At 34.0% G+C, this 19,220-nt stretch overlaps 1 protein-coding gene across 2 annotated transcripts in view; it reads right to left on the bottom strand.

Annotated features, from left to right (window-relative positions):
• Positions 1-19,220, bottom strand: part of LRCH1 (leucine rich repeats and calponin homology domain containing 1) — a 115,860-nt gene that overhangs the window by 34,428 nt on the left and 62,212 nt on the right. Inside the window, exons 5-15 of one of the 2 annotated variants that reach the window (XM_079307175.1) lie at positions 18,810-18,946; positions 17,479-17,606; positions 15,516-15,600; positions 11,081-11,186; positions 9,860-9,972; positions 8,292-8,359; positions 7,319-7,405; positions 4,433-4,469; positions 3,624-3,737; positions 1,603-1,650; positions 317-389 (exon numbers count right to left, since the gene is read on the bottom strand). In XM_079307175.1, the coding sequence (XP_079163301.1) occupies positions 317-389; positions 1,603-1,650; positions 3,624-3,737; positions 4,433-4,469; positions 7,319-7,405; positions 8,292-8,359; positions 9,860-9,972; positions 11,081-11,186; positions 15,516-15,600; positions 17,479-17,606; positions 18,810-18,946 (996 nt within the window). The remainder of the gene's footprint in view (positions 1-316; positions 390-1,602; positions 1,651-3,623; positions 3,738-4,432; positions 4,470-7,318; positions 7,406-8,291; positions 8,360-9,859; positions 9,973-11,080; positions 11,187-15,515; positions 15,601-17,478; positions 17,607-18,809; positions 18,947-19,220) is intronic. The other variant, XM_079307176.1, reaches the window with a different exon arrangement.

Below are 19,220 nucleotides of genomic sequence, written 5' to 3'. Positions count from 1 at the left end.
CAGATGATACATATGTATATGCATATAAAATATGTGTAGTTATATCCAAACATATTTTTAATATACATATAACTTTATAAAAGACCCAATTTACTGGTAATGGATGAAAATTGATCCATATATAATGTGCCAAATAAATACCTTTTACAAATTCAAAACTAGAGAACCTTAAAATGTTCTAAGGCTCTATTAACTGTTGTACAGAAAATGTTACATTGCTTACTTCTTAAGGGGAAAAAATAGAAATATCTAATAATAATAATAGAGATGTAAAAAAAATCCAAACCAGTACACACAAACTGGTCTCCCACATTACCTGATCGTGGCTTCAGACCAAAAGGGATTGTGGTGCTTGTAGTAGGAGACATTGTTGGACTTTTATCCTTATTCTGTATAATTCAGAAACATACATCAAAATTAGAATAACACCCAGAATATATCTCAGCATATCTGACCATGCAAAATTGCAAAAGTTAACAATGCTGCATGCTATAACTATTCCACCACAATCTGATCACAATATAGTCCCAAACCTATGATAATCTTTTTTATTGAACCCTATTTCTCTGCTAGAAGAGTTTCTGACAAAAGATAGCAAGATATTCCCCCTAGTTATAAATAAACTCAATTATTTCTCAGTAATCTCCTATGTCATCACTTGGTTCCATCAAAAACATATTCTGTGGCAAAGTACATTTAAAAAAAACAAAGCAAAGGCATGCTTTTTCTTTAGACATGTTTGTTTCTTTCACAGAATTTATTACAATTCTGCATGGTATCTTCCATGCAACACTGAATTTCTACATTAAAAACAGAAAAGAGGAAATTAAGCTTATGCCTAAGAGCAGGATCTCCCCCTGACCCTGAACTAGGCTGAGAGTTCAGTTTTCTTGCAGCTGGAAGAATGGAGCAGCAACATACAGGAGAGGGGAAGGTATAATCATATCACCAATGGCAACACAGAAAGACCAAAATCCATAACAGGAACCTCATTTAAAAAGTGATTCACTGGGAGTTGGGAACTGCAGAAGTCTCATGACCAACATTGGTGGATGGTGGCTGGGTGCTCACAAATTTGCAAGACATTTAAGCCCAATGCAATACAGACAGAGAAGCCCCATCTCTGCATAAAAAAAATATGAAGGTAAATCTCCATAAGGAGCTCCATATGGTTTTTACTTTTTTGACCTTCCAATGAGATTTGCACTAGAAAGCTACAGGATCAATAGTCAGATTCCTCTCTGAAAACTAATCAAGGACATGACACAACTGTGCAAAAAGAAATTGCACTGAAATCAATAGGAAATCTTGTTGAACAAGGAAGACTTAAGAAAAAATTTAAAAGTGTCTCTGAATGGAGAAAATGTAAAAAAATTAGATGCTCTATACTAAACTGCATAACTCTGAAAAAAGTTGATCAGAAAGTCTATTTTTATAATCTAGTAAATCTCTGAGCTGAAAAGATTAAACCACACGCCAAGCAAACCACAATCATTTCTAAGTAAAATCTCAGTCCTATGTTCTGTGAAATTCAGTTATGTTTCGTTTTGTCTATGAAACATTCATGTAAAACATATAAGACACAAACAAATGACATCGTACCTCATTGTGAGATGTTTGCCCACTCGTGTTCCAAAGAATTAAATCATTCTGCATTGGAAAGAAGAAGAAAAAAAAGACAAAAACATTTCAGAACCTATATTAGTGATACACTGCAATGGGACATTTTACTAATTATAGTCAGCTATATTATTTTTTTCACTGAAACTTAATTTGGATGAATCATAAATACTTCTATTGCTAGCTGAATAACTCTTTTTAAAATGCAGGTGGAAACTATTCACACAGACTTGTCATTAACTTTTTTGCTTCAGTACTAAGGGATTATAACTGCATTTCTAAGATTTTAATGTTTGTCCATTAAAATGCAGCACATTTTTTAAATTACAATACCACGAAGATTTCATTTGCAAAACAGATTTTCAACACAGATTTGAAGAGAGAAGTATTCTGTAAACAATTAAATTTATAATTGCAACATAAAATTTCTGTAGTACATAGGAAACGTACACCATATTGATAAATATGAAATAAAATCATTAATTCATCAGCAGTATAACTAAACAGAAAGACAGCAGTAACAGTATATTATAATTCAATCCAAAACAATTTTCCTAGGGCAATTTTTTTTTAATTGACAAAAAATGGAAACAAAAGAGAGCACTTGGAACACTAGGTCCCAACAATCACAGAGCTTTTCAAAAGTTAGCAAGATGGGAAGGAAGATGACACATCCCATTTTGCTTCATAACCTTTTTTGGCCACTTTACAAGACGAAAAAAAATTTTTCAGCCTGAGACATCTTTCATAGTATCAGCTGAACTACTGTCTTAACCTAGAATAAACAGAGAAACCTTACCCATCTGATCCCAGCCAGTTCTACCTGGGGACTTGCATGCTTGAGCACTTTTTTGTTCTAGTCAGAACTTTGCATTTATGCTGAATTGAATTCATTTAGCAACACAAGTTCTTCCTGTACTACACAGAACACAACATGATTAAAAACTTGCTCTTGGAGGACGTTTCAATTTCACAGTGTGCCTGGTATTTTCACCTAGTATTTTTGCATAAGACAGTCCAGATCAGACTCCCACAAGTGTTCAGATTTTGCCTCTTTTGGAGAGGTCGGTTAGTGGTGTATCTTTGCTAAACAGTTCATGAAAATACAGAGACCAGTGTGACACTGAATTAGCCTTATCTGTTAATCTCAACAATGAAGTAAGAGCTGTTCCAAATAAAGTGTGATAAATCCAATATACAATAATGTAACAAAGGAAATTAACCAACTCCATTTTTTGATGTTTTAAAGAAAAAGCAAAGACAAAATTAGGTTAACAAAGTCACAAGTTTATCTACAGGAGAGTTTTATGATTATTGTGCATAAGAAGATTTGAAAAGCATCAAGATAAACCAAAAAAACACCCCTATTTCTGGATAGAACAGGCAATATTAAGGTACTGCCAATATAGAAAGCATCTTCTGTAATTTTGTTTCACAATCTGCTTGCAAAGTGCAATTAAAAAAATCCCTATATAGCAAGTTTTGAAGTAATAACATGTGCCCCAAATATTTAATTTTTTTTGGTAGCTCTACAGTTCTGGATCATTACAGTGCACAAATCTTAAAATATTTTTTAAACTTTAAAAATTATTATCTCAACCTATATACAGTCTGCTTGCAATATTAAATACAATTAAAAACCTGCTGTTACCATAAATTTAGAAACTTATATAACTACAATAATTTTTGGGGTAAGGGGAGAAAGAGGTCAGGTACTACATTTTCTTGAAAATCTAACTTTGGAGATGACATTTTTTTCAGGGGAATGCAACCCCTGTGACTATTATCCTTTTATTGGAAATATTTATTATTTAAGTTCTTTCCAAAGCAGTAGGTCCTAATCAACTTTCCTTTTCCAGTCAAACTTGAGATTCATGCTAAGGTAAAAAAAAAGCCCAATCCCCACACTGGGTCTAAACCCATTATCCCCACACACAAATTGACAGAATGCCATGATCCATTCCAAATGTTTCCACATTTATTGCATCTGGACACCTCCATACCTGACTCAGTGACCATTTTTCACCCTGTTCACAAGTTCTAGCTTCAGGCTTTGCTTTCTCCATAATCAACTCCCTCCTTCTCTGGAATTCCAGCTCCTCTTCAGCATTTTCTCTCTGTAAAATAAATAACTCTTCTGTCTGTACTACTGGAAATAGAACTTTTTTTTTTCTTTTTGCATAACATTACCTTTTCTTACAAATACTGTGACGAAAAGCACACAGAGAAGTAAGTAGATACTATACAAGTGCAGTTCTAATACTGAGAGTGGATAAGAGTAAATCTAAACCAACTATTTGATAAAAAACATTAATTCACCAGACAGGATACACAACAACATATATCACACTGTAAAACTCAAAACCCATACTTTATCTATACTCTCTATAACTATAGTGACAGTACTCTGGAAAAACACAAACTTTTATTTTACAAAATATTCTATGATTATCCTTAATGAATATACTGTTTTCCTACAATAAAAGGTGGAGACTGGGGGGTCAAACGGTAGATGATGATGCATAGCTGAACTGCCATACAGGGATACAGGATGGGGGTACTAAAATTAAAAAGTAACAGATAAGCACAAAACATTTACATATAAGATAAACACAGACAAAAACAAAGAAACAAACAAACAAGTCCCACAACAATTCCATAAATATAGAGTAAGGAAGAATGAGTTTTGCCCTTCAGTCTACTTACGTTTTACCTTCCCTACTTGGCACATTACTAAATTATGAAATCATGGACTCATTTTCTGTCTTTCCCTGCCTCAGAATACTCTGTAATTATATACCCATTAACATACCTGATCAAGAGAAGACATGTCCATCTGCATTTGACCACTATGTATAAAGACAAAGGCAAATATGTAATTAATTGTGTAGCAACTTGAACATGATTCATCTAAAAATTATTTTTTTTCTAAAGAAGGTATATAAACACACTTTACTATAAACTCCTGAAATTCTAAAACACTTGCTGGTTCTGTGGGATAGAGACTCACAGCACTGCTCTCATTTTGAAATATCTCTTGCTTAATCTGTAAGGTTTGAAATAAAAACATTACACTGTGCTATAGCTTTGGTAACACTGTTCAATATTTAATTACAAACAAGTATATATATGAAATTCTCTTATAATTATCAATTTAACTTGTCCAGTGTCATCTCTTCAGAGCTTTTGGAAATGCCTCCTGATACTTCAGTTCAGTCTGAAGCATCATTCATGGTTTCATCCACAAAGTACCACTTTGAGGAATGGCACGTATCAAAACAAAAGGACCTGTTTACTACCAACAACCATGTTGTTATCTAAAAGCCTACAGATTTCTGTATCTAACCTCTAGAAACCAGTTTTCAAATGGAAGTCATAGCCCTGCCTAGATATTCCAACTTAATTTACAGTGGCTGAAAATAAAACAGTGAAGCAGAAAATGAAAGAAAGCAGGAAATATAGGGAAGCAAACACAGAAATACAATGCAAACATATTGAAAATATTGAAAAAGGTTGAATCTGAAATCTTTCTTCCCAGAAATGAAATGCTGATGCAGAACACTAAACCAAAAGTAACTGGACAAGCATCTTACAAGTTTAAAAATCACACCCACTAGAAAAAACAGCTTGAAAGAATTCCTGTCTGTGCACATTAGGTATACTTGCATCACCAACTGCTTCAGCCCTGACAGTGTTTTCTCCTAAAGGGCGTTCAGTGGGAGATAAGGATGGTCCTGGGTAGAGTTAGTTATTTCAACTAGGTTACCTCGACTAGACCACCAATTATATGAATGCACAAAGGAAACTGGAAAAAGTTACAATGTTTGACATGCTCTAGGTTTAAGTTAAAAGCAAATGCCAGCTTTGTGCATCTGAAACTAAAGAGCAACAGAAGCATTTATATTCCTTTCTGGAACTGGATAGACACAAAACCTCTTGATTATGAAAAAACATTTCTCACACTGTTTTATATAAAGCAAGTATATAAAAAAGCCATAGAATCCAGTAATTATTTTAAAAAAAGAAATTATGAGGAACTAATGGCTCAGAGGACTGGAAGTCTATAGCATCATTTGACAAGTACTGGGCACTCAGATGTATCTTGCTGCTTAGGTCTGGATGTTAATATACAGAAGGTTTATACTGAAAAGCCCATATGGCACTCCGAGAATTGAATATAAATGCTCATATTTTAAGCTTAGAAAATGTAGCCACAACCTCCCAACATACTGCAAAAACAACAGTAGAGAAATACATACTTAACATGATTAGTCACTTCGAAAGGTGATTTTTGAAATTTACTGTAGTGTTACTAATCAAAGCATATCTGTAGGTTAACAAAAAAAAGATTTTCTGTATTTTATTGACCCTCTTAATTTAACTGAAGTACCTAAGTATGTAGGAAATATTTGGGCAATGTCTGGAAACAAAAAAACAAATTGACAAAATTTATCAGGCAACAACTAAAATATTTTTGCTGGTGTTTTTTCCAAAACAAACATTTTCCTTTTTTAACTACAACACTCTTCTGCCAAAGTAAAAAGCCTCACATGAGATACAAAAGCAATGGTACTAGGAAGCTAAAGGAACTAAAAAGATTTCCTAATTGTCTATTTCCTAATTTTACAACATATTATTAAGTAAAAATATTTTTGATTCAAGTATTTAGTGTATGATTCAAGAACTCAAGCATTCTTTACCTGACACAAAATAAAGCCAGCTGTCTCTCTAGAAATACTAACAGGAATCAATTTCTGTCCTAAAAGTACAGAAGTCTACTTAGTGAAAAAGCAGTTCAAAATAGGCATTTAAAGTAAAGAACAGTGTAGTCACAAAAGCAAACAGCTATCAAGGGAGGAAAGAGAACTTAAGGCTGAAGTGACAAGGAGGTTTCTGTTCTTCAGAGAAAAGAAGCTGTAAATCAGCTACCTCATACAAGAAAGAATAAAAATGAGTTTTGAAATGAACTTGGTTTCTGAAGGTGATTACACTAAGAAAAGCAATAGCAAGCATCTGGACAGAGAGAACTACAGGCACCACTATTGTCATACTTTTCCAGTAGGGTAAGCACTTGTTTTCTTTTAAATACTTCTTCTTTTGCTTAGCCACAGTTCCAGAGCCATTCTATGTGACTCCAGCCACTTAAAATGGGCATCTAAATTATAAAAGCTTGCCTTCTACAGTCAGGGGAAACCTAAATAACTTTCTTTGCCTCCTCTTCTTTCTCCTGTGGATTTCAGAAAACTAAAGAAAGTCCAATATTAATTCAGGCCCTTCCTTTATGTGCTTCATTGAATTGGCATGAAGATGGGCCAGAAGCCCTTCTCATTCCAACAACATATACCAAGCATGAGTAAGAGGAAAATTTATAGTCCCTAAAAGAAATGTGAGAATCCTAGACAAAATTTCCAATAATCACATCAGTGTACATGAGATCAATGGTTAAGGGGCGTCCCCACATCTGATTTTTGGTTTCTTTTATAACTTCTTAATTTACTGGGAATCTTGTCTAAATACTCGAGAGCAAACGTGAGTTTCCTTCTTAACTACCCTGCACACACTGATATGCTAACAAAGCACTTGGTAATTCCAGAGAGCTTTCAGTTGTCAGTTAAAAGAGAACTCTAATCTAATAACAAAAAACTTGAAAATACTTTATATTATTATCGTATTATTATATCAGCTATTGTAAGCATACCTGTTGGAATCTTGTAACAAATCTACAGCTTCTCTTAGTTGTTCTATCATTGCTATATCAATAGTTTGCTCTTCTGATAAATTTATTCTATAACAGAAAACAAAAACATTCAAAAAAACATACGACAGCAATTATCAAGGATAGGCTGAATTTCAGTGTGCGAGCTTTACCTTCCAACTGGCATGCAAATACAGGGGGAAAAAAACAGCCTCTGCACACTGGGATATGCTGAATTTATGGAAAGAGCTGCTTCTGAAAAAAGCTCTCCAACATTTTGTCCTTGACAAAGCCCCCCCAGCCTAGTACATACATAAATAAAAGGGATGAGTAAAACATTTGGCATTCAATTAAACAGAATGATTTCTAAAACTGAAAATTTATTTACCAATATCTGACAAAGGCACTCATCCCATGTATTGTTTCAGTATGAATAGTAAATACAATGGATTTTTATAAGGGCCAGCTTGCTTTCTTTTGCTTTTCAATATTTATCATTCTTTTTGGGCAGTAGAAATATAACCTCCCATTAGTTCTGCCAATAAGGCTCTTTCAGAAAGTACTCATTCTTTCCTCCCTTCAGGTTTAGGTCTTTTTTTTTTTTTAATATCTTATAGGACTACACTGCTCTGATGAGTGACAACTTCACAATACAGTCATGTTGAATTCCCTTATGCACCTATCTCAGCAACTGATGCTCACTTGCTCTATTCTGGAATTAATACCTACAAACTAATGATTGCTTCAAGGTCAAAATTATGACAAGTGATTAAAAAAAAAAAGATTTGTTTTTGAATTAAATTGTAACATCCACTATTCAGCAATAAAATATAAAACCCTGAGCACACACAAAGTGCAAGGTTATGCTATTGTCATGCCTCTAAACCTACAAAATTATTAAACAGCAAAGTCATACCGGTCCTGGTCAAAGTAAATGACATAGCAAATTATTAATAGATACATAAAAAATACTCACATTTCGTCTGCTGGCCATTGCGTGTCCTCTTCTATTCTCAATAATTCATCACACTCTGCTGCTCTGCTCTGCAAGCAGACAAAAGTGATAATGAGAATGGAACTTTGCAATAAAGTAGGCAGATAAATTTTGCTTTCTGACTCAGCACTGACCTAATTTATGTAACATTTTAGGCTGGCTGGTTGAAACAATCCAACACTGCTGCTCCATTCCTCACTCTACCCCTCTTTTAAGACATTGATTACAAGACCTTCTATTCAGAAGATTTTATTGAGGTCAACAGCCCTTACCCTCCTTTAATTGTAAAAAGAAAGTCAAGCAGTATAAGAATTCTTTGTTCTATGTCCCAGATTCCATTTGTGACTTTCTGACATATAGAAACAATGCTTCAATTAACCATGATCCCAAGTCCCCTCCTACTTGCTCTCCTACTGCAGCCAGATTTGTTTACAAAGCAAGGAAATTCCAAACATACAAACAGTGGCAATTATGTACTTCATGCATAACTACTAGAGGGATTAATATTTGACAATTTTGACAGTCATGAATAATTTCTTTTTCAAAAGGAACAAATTGCATCCAGGAATTCATATCAGTCAGCCAGTTATTTTGGGTTCAGTGTAGTCATAAACCGGATCCTCCACACCTATAAAAACGAAGTGTTACTTGTTTGAAAACTTGAATCTCTTATGCTTCCACTTGGTGTTTTGCAACTCTTTCATCTCAGACAGGCAAGAGCACTGAATTAGTTCAGCTGCCAGTAAAGACAGAAGCTCTCAGAATAAATGTGTGTTTGTACTTGTAGAGAAGGAATAGCAGAAAACAGAGGCTTATCCTCTTTTGTGTCATGCGTTTGGCACATCAGTTGCATCATCCTGTACCAATAAATCCTACCCAATTCTGGTTTATGTGACACTGAAGAGTGTACCAGCTTCTCTAACACTCTCCATTGATGGCTCTTTTCCCAGTGACAATCCCCAGCAGAATGAATAAAGCCATTCTTTGTCATCTTTCTTCACCTTACAAGAATAAAAGCCATGATGTTTTCCTACAATAAGGGTACCTACCATAAGACAACAAAAATGTAGCACTTATTCTAGAAGGTGATCTGGTATAATTTGTCTTTAAGAATCTCTCAACTGCTAATAAAATGTTTAAAAAATAAAGAAAATCTATTTTACTACCACAGCATTACTTCAAAATCACTTTAGCCACCACAGCTAACACAGAGTCATCTCACATTTAAGCGATGTAACAAACACAATATATCGCTCAATTCAAAATATAAAGTAAATACAGAACAAATCTGCCATTTCTCTTAAAGCTTTAAACAGAGTTAAAGGATAACTTTTACATATCCTAAACAGAGTTCTGGGTAAGTTTTCCTGGATCAATTGTAATAATTTTAAACCATCTGCTTATTTTTGCTTCCTTTATATTTTTAGAACAATAAATATCAGCTGCAGTCTCTTATTCCTTAAAATATCTGCAGTTTATCATTCCTATTTGCTCTGCACTTATGAAAGTAGAGAACATATTTTCTCCACTTAACATTGTCACAAACTTGCCTTAATGTAGCTCATAAATTCAGTAGTAAGAGTATCCGATTCATCAAACTGGTTTCCTGTTTCTTGTGAGGTATCATTGATAAACACGTGTGAAGATACTTGATGGAATTCCACTAGGAGCACCAATGAAAAAAAAGAAAAAGATAGAAGAATGATTTCAAAAGCAAAGCTTGAAATCACATTTAAAAATTCAAGCAGGTTAAGATCTCATCATTGTAAACAGTGATGCCAATTAATTTCTAAGTTGCAATAAATCCATTCTTGGTCATATACAACTGCGTATCAGAAGCATCACAGCAGGCACTGATGGAGCCAGTTTTGAACCACACCAAATCTGTCTTGCTAGTACCAATACAAGAACACAGCCAGACAACTGTGCAGTGTTTTAAGACATTCACGTCTTAGGCAGTGACCTGCAATTTCAGAATTACTGTGCTGCAACAACCATCCAACAGTCACAAAATTATTCAGAGCCTGTCCCAAGCTCCTGCCTACATATACTATTTCCAAGGATAAGATCCTATGATTTACCCTCTCCAGTTTGCTAATAAACACTGTAGGATATAATCCTGTTATGGCTCTTAATATTCTACCAAATTCTGGTGAGTATCTCAACTGAAGTTCATTCAAGTGAGTAACACTGAGGGTATGCCATCTCCTATTTATGTGGTTTCCATATGCAACTTTCTGACTCCATCCTGCCATTTATTAGTACTATGTGCAGAACTTGGAGAACCATTGTTCATCAGTATGTAGTGTAATTGAGAAAAATATAAGTTACTTTAAAAAAATTGGATAAAATTAGACCTCTCACAAATACAAAGAGATTTACTTGTTTCCAGAGGTGATGCTGACTGACGAAAAAAAGCTTTATATACACACTAAGTCCAGCTATAGAAATAGACTCCATTATTACACTTTGTTAAATTACTGAACATTGATAGTAGTTGTTGGATAGCACAGCTCAAACCAACTTTTTTCTTGCCAAAGTCAGAATCAGATCTTATTAACTCTTAAAACAAAGTACAGCAAGATTTTTGGAATCAGAAAATTACTAGACAGACTCAATTCAGTATAGTAAAGATTTTCTAAGTAGAATACTTTTTTCATTTTTACACAACTGCATATATGCATGCCCAAAACCTTCTGGGTAAGTAGATAGGCATGGAATTAACAACAGAATTTCTCTGTATTTAACTTCCATGTTTTTTACATTCCAACCTTTTCTTGAGTTAGCATGGTGACCTGAATCATCCTTTATTATATGATCTTCTTCCACAATATCCGACATTGGAACATTAAAGCTGATAGTATCTTCATCAGATGGCTAGGAAAAAATAAGAGAAACACTGGTCCCAGCTCAAACCAAGAATGATAAAAATGTACATGTTAACAAGAGTGCTCACTAAAGAGCTGTAAATTAATGTGGGACAGGATACCAGAGCATCTAATATGACCACATCCTGTTGTAAAAAGTTGCTGTCATGCTGAATACATCCCCACAGGAGGTTTGCCAAGTAGAACAATTCACATCTTCTTTTCCTGTCTTACTGCACTAGTCCTCTCCTTGCACTGACACCACTGCACTGTGCTGCTATCTGTGCTTCCCTGGGCAGGTGAAAACAGGGCTTCCTTATAGCCACCAAACACTGTGGAAGAAACACTGAGCCTGATATCACAGCCCTTTTTTTCTTTCCCTCCACGACTCTTCTTTCCTGCTTTACCATGCAGCTTCTGAACTAAATGCCTACAGCAAGCAAGACCAACATCAAGCAAGGCAACATCTTTAATTGTATTAACTGACAGAGCTGGGGGAAAAAAAAATTTAAAAAAGCATAGACACTCAAGTACACTAGTTTTTGACCTCAAAGCTCACCCATTTTTTCAGCTGTATTAGCTGGTACACTAAAACACATGACTTGTATCTACAAGCCTGTCCTGTCTATGGCTTTACAGACAGCAGCTGCACAAGGAAGCACAGACTCAATTCTGTACCTGGCCACTATGGCTCTATTTCTCTGCAGGGCCAGCAGTGACCTGCTCAAGTGGGACCAGCTCACATCCCCTCCTAAAGTGAACTAGAGCAAAACCACAGTTTGCAGAAGAGGCCAAGTTTTTATTCTTGCTTCCCTGAGACAGAAAACTTACCATTACAAGAGTCTCAGAACTTTGCAAGTACTTTTTCCAGTAAACCCATAGGTGTTGCTCATTCTTTAAATGCTCTGTGTTTCTGTAACTTGCTACTCTGTGCATATATTTTCCATACATGTATTCTGTAATTCTAACTGTTATAATACATATAGCCCTTTGTTCCATATCCTTGAAGAATATATTTTTTAGGGAAATCATATTCCCCATTTTATCAGTTCAGACTAGTATAACAAAAAAGATCTTAAAGGAAATGTGTTACACATAATTAATTATTTAATTCTATCTAGCTTCTAGTAGAAGTTTGCCATTCTTGCTACCTTTATATGTTCATAATCTATGTAGAAAGTATTTTTTCTAACTCCCGAAGCTAAAGTTGATAAAGGATAGAGCAAATCCACCTTGCTCTTAAAAACTCTACAAAAATACATTATTCCTATTTTCCAAGAATACCTTGGACTCAAAACAAACTGTAAATGTGGATCATGATGAATTTTCTTTCTGATTAATAAACTGCATGTTATTAACTCTATGAATTCACTGGCTGTATTCTTTGGCTTAAGGAGAAAAAAATTCAAAAGGGTGTTCAGGGGCTTCATAAAACTTTTTCAAAATAAATTCTAAATCCTAAAATTAATGATATTTTAAAATGAAACTACTTAGTAACTCCAAAAGAAAATAAACAACATTCCAAGTACCCTAAGCACAAGAGTCTTTTAGATCTGAAGCAATGACAATCCAACACCTTAAAATAAAATTATAAAAAAAGACAGATACAATATAAATCCATTCAGACAACCAAGGTTACAGTGAAGTTCCTTCTCTATCAGGTTGTATCTCTTATGACTTTTAAATATTAGATTTAATTATTTTAGATCAAAGTTCATGTAGCATTAAATTTTCAACTATCCTTTGAAAATACTACAGTAAAATATCCCTACATACACTATTAGAATTTCTAGATCTGAAACAGGTACTTTTTTTTTTTTTCTCAGCAGAGTAACACACACTTCGAGGAAAGTATTTTGGGGTGTTGGTAAAAAAAAAAGGAACAGACCATTCAACTTGGAAATAAATAATACTCCTTTAACAGACAACATCTCACTTTCAGGACCTACAGAATTCTGCAATTAATTTTCCAGGTGTTTCCTGCCACTATACTATGAAACAAAAACTATCCAAAGTAGCCTTGGATAATACAAAAACATCATTCCTTCACAGGTGGAATACTGTATCTAACTTCTTTCTTCCATAGTTTTATTTTTTTATTCAGACAGCAACAGAAGACAATAGACATATAAGAATCAAAAATACCTAACATTATTCTACGAGATAATTGAGATAATGCACTTTGAAAGATTCTTCATATATATTCCTGCTGGTACTAATGCATCACTCATATGGGTAATAAAGTCCAGACATCATCCTAATATAATTCTAATGAATTTTAACAAAAGGAAAAATAAGGCCAAATGAAGGGGGAAAATTAATCTAAATGCTGTATTTTTTCTAAAAGATGAGGTTGATGGTATATTGCCTTAAGGCAAAATTTGCCTTCAAGTTGCAATGATCAATTTTACAGTAATGCTACAAGATATCTTTCATTTGTAATGTCTGAGATGGCTATAGCTGGGAAAACTGATGCTGTAAGGACCCTACCAAGTCTGAGAGATACATACACAGTTCATTTCATCAAGTACTCCCTCCTCTGTGTATTCATTCAAAATCAATTAGCAAGCTTCCTAAAACCTACATTAGTGTTCAAACAAGTGATTCATTTCTGTTACATGAACAGGAAAAATGACATTGTAGTATTTCCTGTAAAAAAACAGAAACTCAACAGCCACTACCCTCCAGACTAAACAGTAGTTTATATTAATTTTAAAAACCCAAAAACCCAGAAACCTGTTTTAATGATTGTTTTGTAACTGATCACTTAATGTTTATCCCATGTTTGGTATGTAACTTTCTGACTAATTAACAACACGTGTGAACCTGTATTTGCATCATACTAATATTTCTTGCACAAATCCCATACATTACACAGATATTAAAGGACACATCAGAAGGAAAGTAAATGGTAAACTTACTACCAAATGTATTTGGGGTTACTGATCTCAGCATCTATTTTTCCTTAAAAGTAGAGTAGCAACCAGGTGGGGATAAAATGAGTAAATCGTTCTCACAGAAAAAAGCTTTGTGCAGTCAAAAATTTATTGGTGCACTGTTGGTAGCTTTCAAAATAATTTTTTGTAGCATTTCAATTGCTGCATTTTGATTACAGGTAACATGAGCTATTTTCTAAAGGTGATATTTATAGCTAAAGAGGAAATTCTGGAATAACAGTTTCATTAACAAGCCAATGGAGCTTCAGGAAGTGCAAGACTGGAAAAACAGTTTGTAAGTGTCTCTGAAGAGACTGAATGCTCTTACAGCTAGAGGTAAACCATTAGAGAGTTGGCTAGAAATCATAACAATTCTGCTTCACTTCCACCTGCCCAAACACTTGGTTTTTTTTAAAATACTATTATATATAAAGGACCCATCAGTGAGTAAGTGGATTCATGTTCAATTCATTTTTGCGTAACTATAAATTCATTACCCAAGCTTGATTCTTCCTACATTTGTTTCAAAAGAAACAAAACCGCTTTTCCTTAAAGACAGAGAAAAACACTAAAGAATCCGTGTAAAACTATTTTAAGTAGCAAGGTCATCCTTTTATTATGAGGGATTTCCCATTAGGTCAGACCACAAATCCTAGTATTGTACATCACACACTTATACTGCTAATTATTTACTTACTATTACATTATCTATCCAGTTCAACTTCATACAGATTTAGTGCCCTGTTTGGCTAAGCAGTGCCCCAGAAGAAAACCTCTGTGAATCGGTTCTAACAGCATAGGACACTAGTCTCACAAAGCTATCCTTTCTCTTTGCTCAGCCCTACTGCAAAGTTCAGGAAAAGACCTGAAGGTTTATTTTCAGCATTGCCTAGCTGCCAGAACATTTAAACACATGAAAATCTGCAAAGTTTCTAAAACTTTCTACACTACAGTAATCTGCTATAACCACATCACGGAACATATTGGCTGGGCACTGTAAATTCCCAACAGGAAAGAGTAATCAGTCAAAGAGAAAAGTATGGGAGAAGTGATCAGCTTGTAACCTGTTAGCACATTTACTTTGTTGAAAACAGCAGACTTGAATTACGGTTTGTTTCTCATTCTCTAGATTATGTAAACTGACAGAAAACCGTAGAGAATTTTTGACTATTGGTAAGTCTGTAACCATTTGGAAACAAGTATCCCACTGGCCACCCAGACAAAAAAAAAAAAAAAAAAACCAAAACCTACAGTCTCCTTTTATCTTTGTTTTAGTCATTTCTTAGCGTAAAATTCATGTCAAGGTTGCAGACTTTTTAAGTCTAAAATCTTTTTACATTATTACCCAACAGTCAAAATAAGTGTGCTGGGAGGCGAGTTTGATACAAAAGGAGGTAACTTACCTCTGTTGCTGACAAACGTTTATCACCATTATCACTACCAACACCTGAATCTGAATCCTTTTTACTTGGGTAGATGTCATCAATGCTAGATGTGAATAATAAAAATTAAAAATCAGTAAAAAGCTATCATAATGTTCACATTCCAATTCTGTTCTGGTTTCACCTAACTCTGAGCAAATGTCAAACTATTCTTAATGGTAGGTGGTGAAACAGCTTAATACAGTAAAGTACTAAACATTTATAAACTGGTGATGGTAAAATAGATCAGATTGAATGGCTGGTTAGCCTAAGGATTAATGAAACAACAGAAATCATCTACTATCAGCTTGCTTTTGTCTATAGACTAGGCAAAACTGCTTAGTTACTACCTAAGCAGCACAGGACTGCAGCAATTTAGCCATGGGAAAAGAAACAAAAATAGTAAAACTCAAAGCACAGTCAACGGATTTAATTGTAACCATTGATCTGTTACAACAGAACTCATATCTCCCTCAGGCTTGAAGTAATTATTAACACAGAAACCCTCTTTCGGAGCCTTAAAATAGACTTTGGAATTTAGGTTTTCGAGAAAATTACTGTAATAACAGCAAATGCTCTCTGTTCTGGTTTCATTACCCAATATGACCTCTACTCATTCTAAAGTGCACTATTAGATGCAATACTCTCATCATGTAACTTTTTTTTTTTAATTAAATATACCTTATTATCCCTTTATTTGCTATCCTGAAAGCTGTGATAACTGAAATCAGATTGACATAACAATTTAAGAAAGGAGCTTTATCTGTCTTCACATGAATAAGGTATCTGATTCATTAGTTCTAATCTTAAAATTACCTCTCATAAGTAAGCACTGAAGATTGTTTTGCAGAAATTGCCTTTGGAAATCTAGACTGTACCATCCACTTACCCTAACCTGTATTCTTCAATACGAACAAAATACCAGAGAGGACATGACATTCCTGCCAATTTTCTTGCATACAGAAAAGAACAGACCAGAAAACCAGTAGGTTTGTCCCAAATGGAACATCTACTCATCATCCTGGATTCTTCTCACCTTTGACATTTATCTGATAGAAATTCACAAAGGGCTCTCCAAAGGTAGATGGAGGAAAACAGTTTGATTCAAACCTTACTGAGATGACTGAAAGGGGGATTCCATAACAGCTTGGTTTTTTTCCTCCCAGGGTTTTAGCAGTAACATCTCTACTGCTATTCATATCAACAGTTTTCCTTGAGTACTTCTCTTCAAAGATATCATACTTTCTCTGACTGGTTATATTACGTTGTCCTTGTTAGCAAAGAAAGACTGGGCTAAAAGCTGATTTCCAAACAGCTATGGAGATTCTCATAGAAAGGAGCTGCTTTGTATCTGGTTCCTGTCCTTAAAACATGGTACAAGATGCCATTTCCTACAAATCTGATGCAAGACACAGAAGATTTTGCCTCATTTTGCTAACAAATCAACACACTTCATTTTAAAAGTATCTCAACATTCGTGCACTTCTCTTTGTTTGACAGATAAATTTGAATGAATTAAAAAAGATTAAGATGTCACAAATGTGTAAACATACAAATCACAAATCATAAAACATACATCACAAAACAACACACAAAATTAAAAATCATTCAACATGTAGATAGATAGATCAAGTCAACACCTAAAGGAACTACCATCTGATTGTTATTCGATGCATTCCAGGAGTCCACTAGAAAGAAGAGAAATTTAAACTAAGGTTCACTTTTAAACTCTTAACTAATGTGCTGCTATTTTAATCAGAATTGATTTTTAATTTTCTGAACTCTTATGGGGATTTCATTAGAATAAAAGCAAATTAAATCTCTGTGCAAAAAGGCACACTCAGAATAGTACCTAAAGAAACAAAACTGTGGAACCTAAAGATAAATACTATTCTATTTTTAGTAAGCATTACATGAGAAAAACAAGTTACACTTGCATACATACCTCTCTTCCACAGGTTGTGGCAAGTGCTGTGGTTCTATGGCATTAAGATACAGCGAGTCTGCTGTTTTAATCTGACAGGCTTGTACAGTCAGATATTTAAATATATGCACCTTACCCTTTGTACAAATCTGTGGGACAAGAAAAAAAATAGGTTTATAACTAGGAAAAAAAAAAAAAAAGTAATTTATCCCAAGTGTCACTTAGTGCAAACCTCCCTGAAGTTCAACTAATATTATAAATTTCACTAGAAGTAAAATAGATTCTATTCTTTTTTAAATTACTAACACTTTAATTATCTACTCAATTACTTGTGTGTACCAGTATAAATACCCTCAGAGACAAAGATAGAAAACAAGAAAATAATGTATTCTGTTTTAAAAAAATCCAAATGAGTTTCTAACTCAAAAAATTACATTAAAATACACGGTATGGCCTATTAGTAAATAGAAATTGAGTAGCTATTTTTTTCAAAATTAGTGTGTAATGACATTTAATCAACCAGCGTGCTCTTTACATTCTTGGTCACATTGTTTTTAGTAGTGTCCAAGCATACTTATGATGCAATTCATCTTCATTTTAGAATTCTCTTTAAGTCCACCCTTCAATTTGCTTTGTATTTTTTTAGACTAAATGCATCACTATTGATTATGAAAAGCATTTCTCCAGTGTAATAAAAATTCTTAAGTTTTTCAACAGCTGTTGATCTAAAACAATTGTAGCTTTCAGAGATGCAGTTTGAACCTACTGTCCAATAAGCTAACAACAACAAAATTGTCCTTAAGCAGCAAACACAGGCTGCATTCATTTATCTTTATTACTCAGAGTGGCCTACAGTTCCAAAGAGGAATTTTGTTTCTTTGTGTATCACAATCTATAAACTTACACTATAAAGTAAGATAAATTTCACATGGATTGTGTTTTAGACCATCTGCATATCTTAAGTTAAAGTTAGCAAATCACTGTAGATTTCTAGAACTTCTAGAACTGGATTTTTTTTAACAGAAAGAAAAATTAACCACTAAATTTATCATTACTCTTATTCCAAATTAAACACATATTCCAATACTAACTTTCATATGCAGACAGAAATCACAAAAGTAATCAGTGAACAGAAAGGACATCTTCTAGATGTATGTTGGTTAAAGTGCTGCACAGATTCACACTGAGAACAGAGGATAATTTTTATGTCTTATTTAGATATCCACAACTATAAACAGTCTGTGATGACACAAATTCAGAAGCCTGCAATTGCAGAAGGTGACATTTCATACTCTAAAATGTGTTAGCAGTCATCCAATATTAAGGTACAACTTAAATTAGCTGTTACTTACTTGTGCTGGTGGAGATTGCAAAGGATTATTCTCAAGCAATAATACTTGTAAGTGCACCATCTTTCTAAAACAAATTGGAATCACAAGCACTTTATTGCAGGAAAAGTCAAACTTTACCAAGGGAAGCTGTACTAGTTCTAAAAATAATAAAAAGGAGAGAAGGAGTTATATCTGTTTTTTTGGCATAAAAAAATAAAATATTTCTGAATAATTATTCTTCTGCATTCAGGAAAATTACAAACTGAGGAAGGAATAAGATCAACATTTATTCCATTTTAAACTAGGAAATAAGAGAGTGTTGTTGTCATACAAGTGACAAGAAATTGTAAAACAAATACTTGGAATTTTGTTTTCCTGAAACTCAGCTGACACTTCCCATACTGCATTCAGACACTTGCTCAACTTAAAAGT

This window comes from Erithacus rubecula (genome assembly GCF_903797595.1).
Source record: "Erithacus rubecula genome assembly, chromosome: 1".
NCBI lineage: Eukaryota > Metazoa > Chordata > Aves > Passeriformes > Muscicapidae > Erithacus > Erithacus rubecula.
The sequence above is the reverse complement of the archived record's forward strand: the minus strand, read 5'-3'. Positions and strand labels throughout refer to the sequence as shown.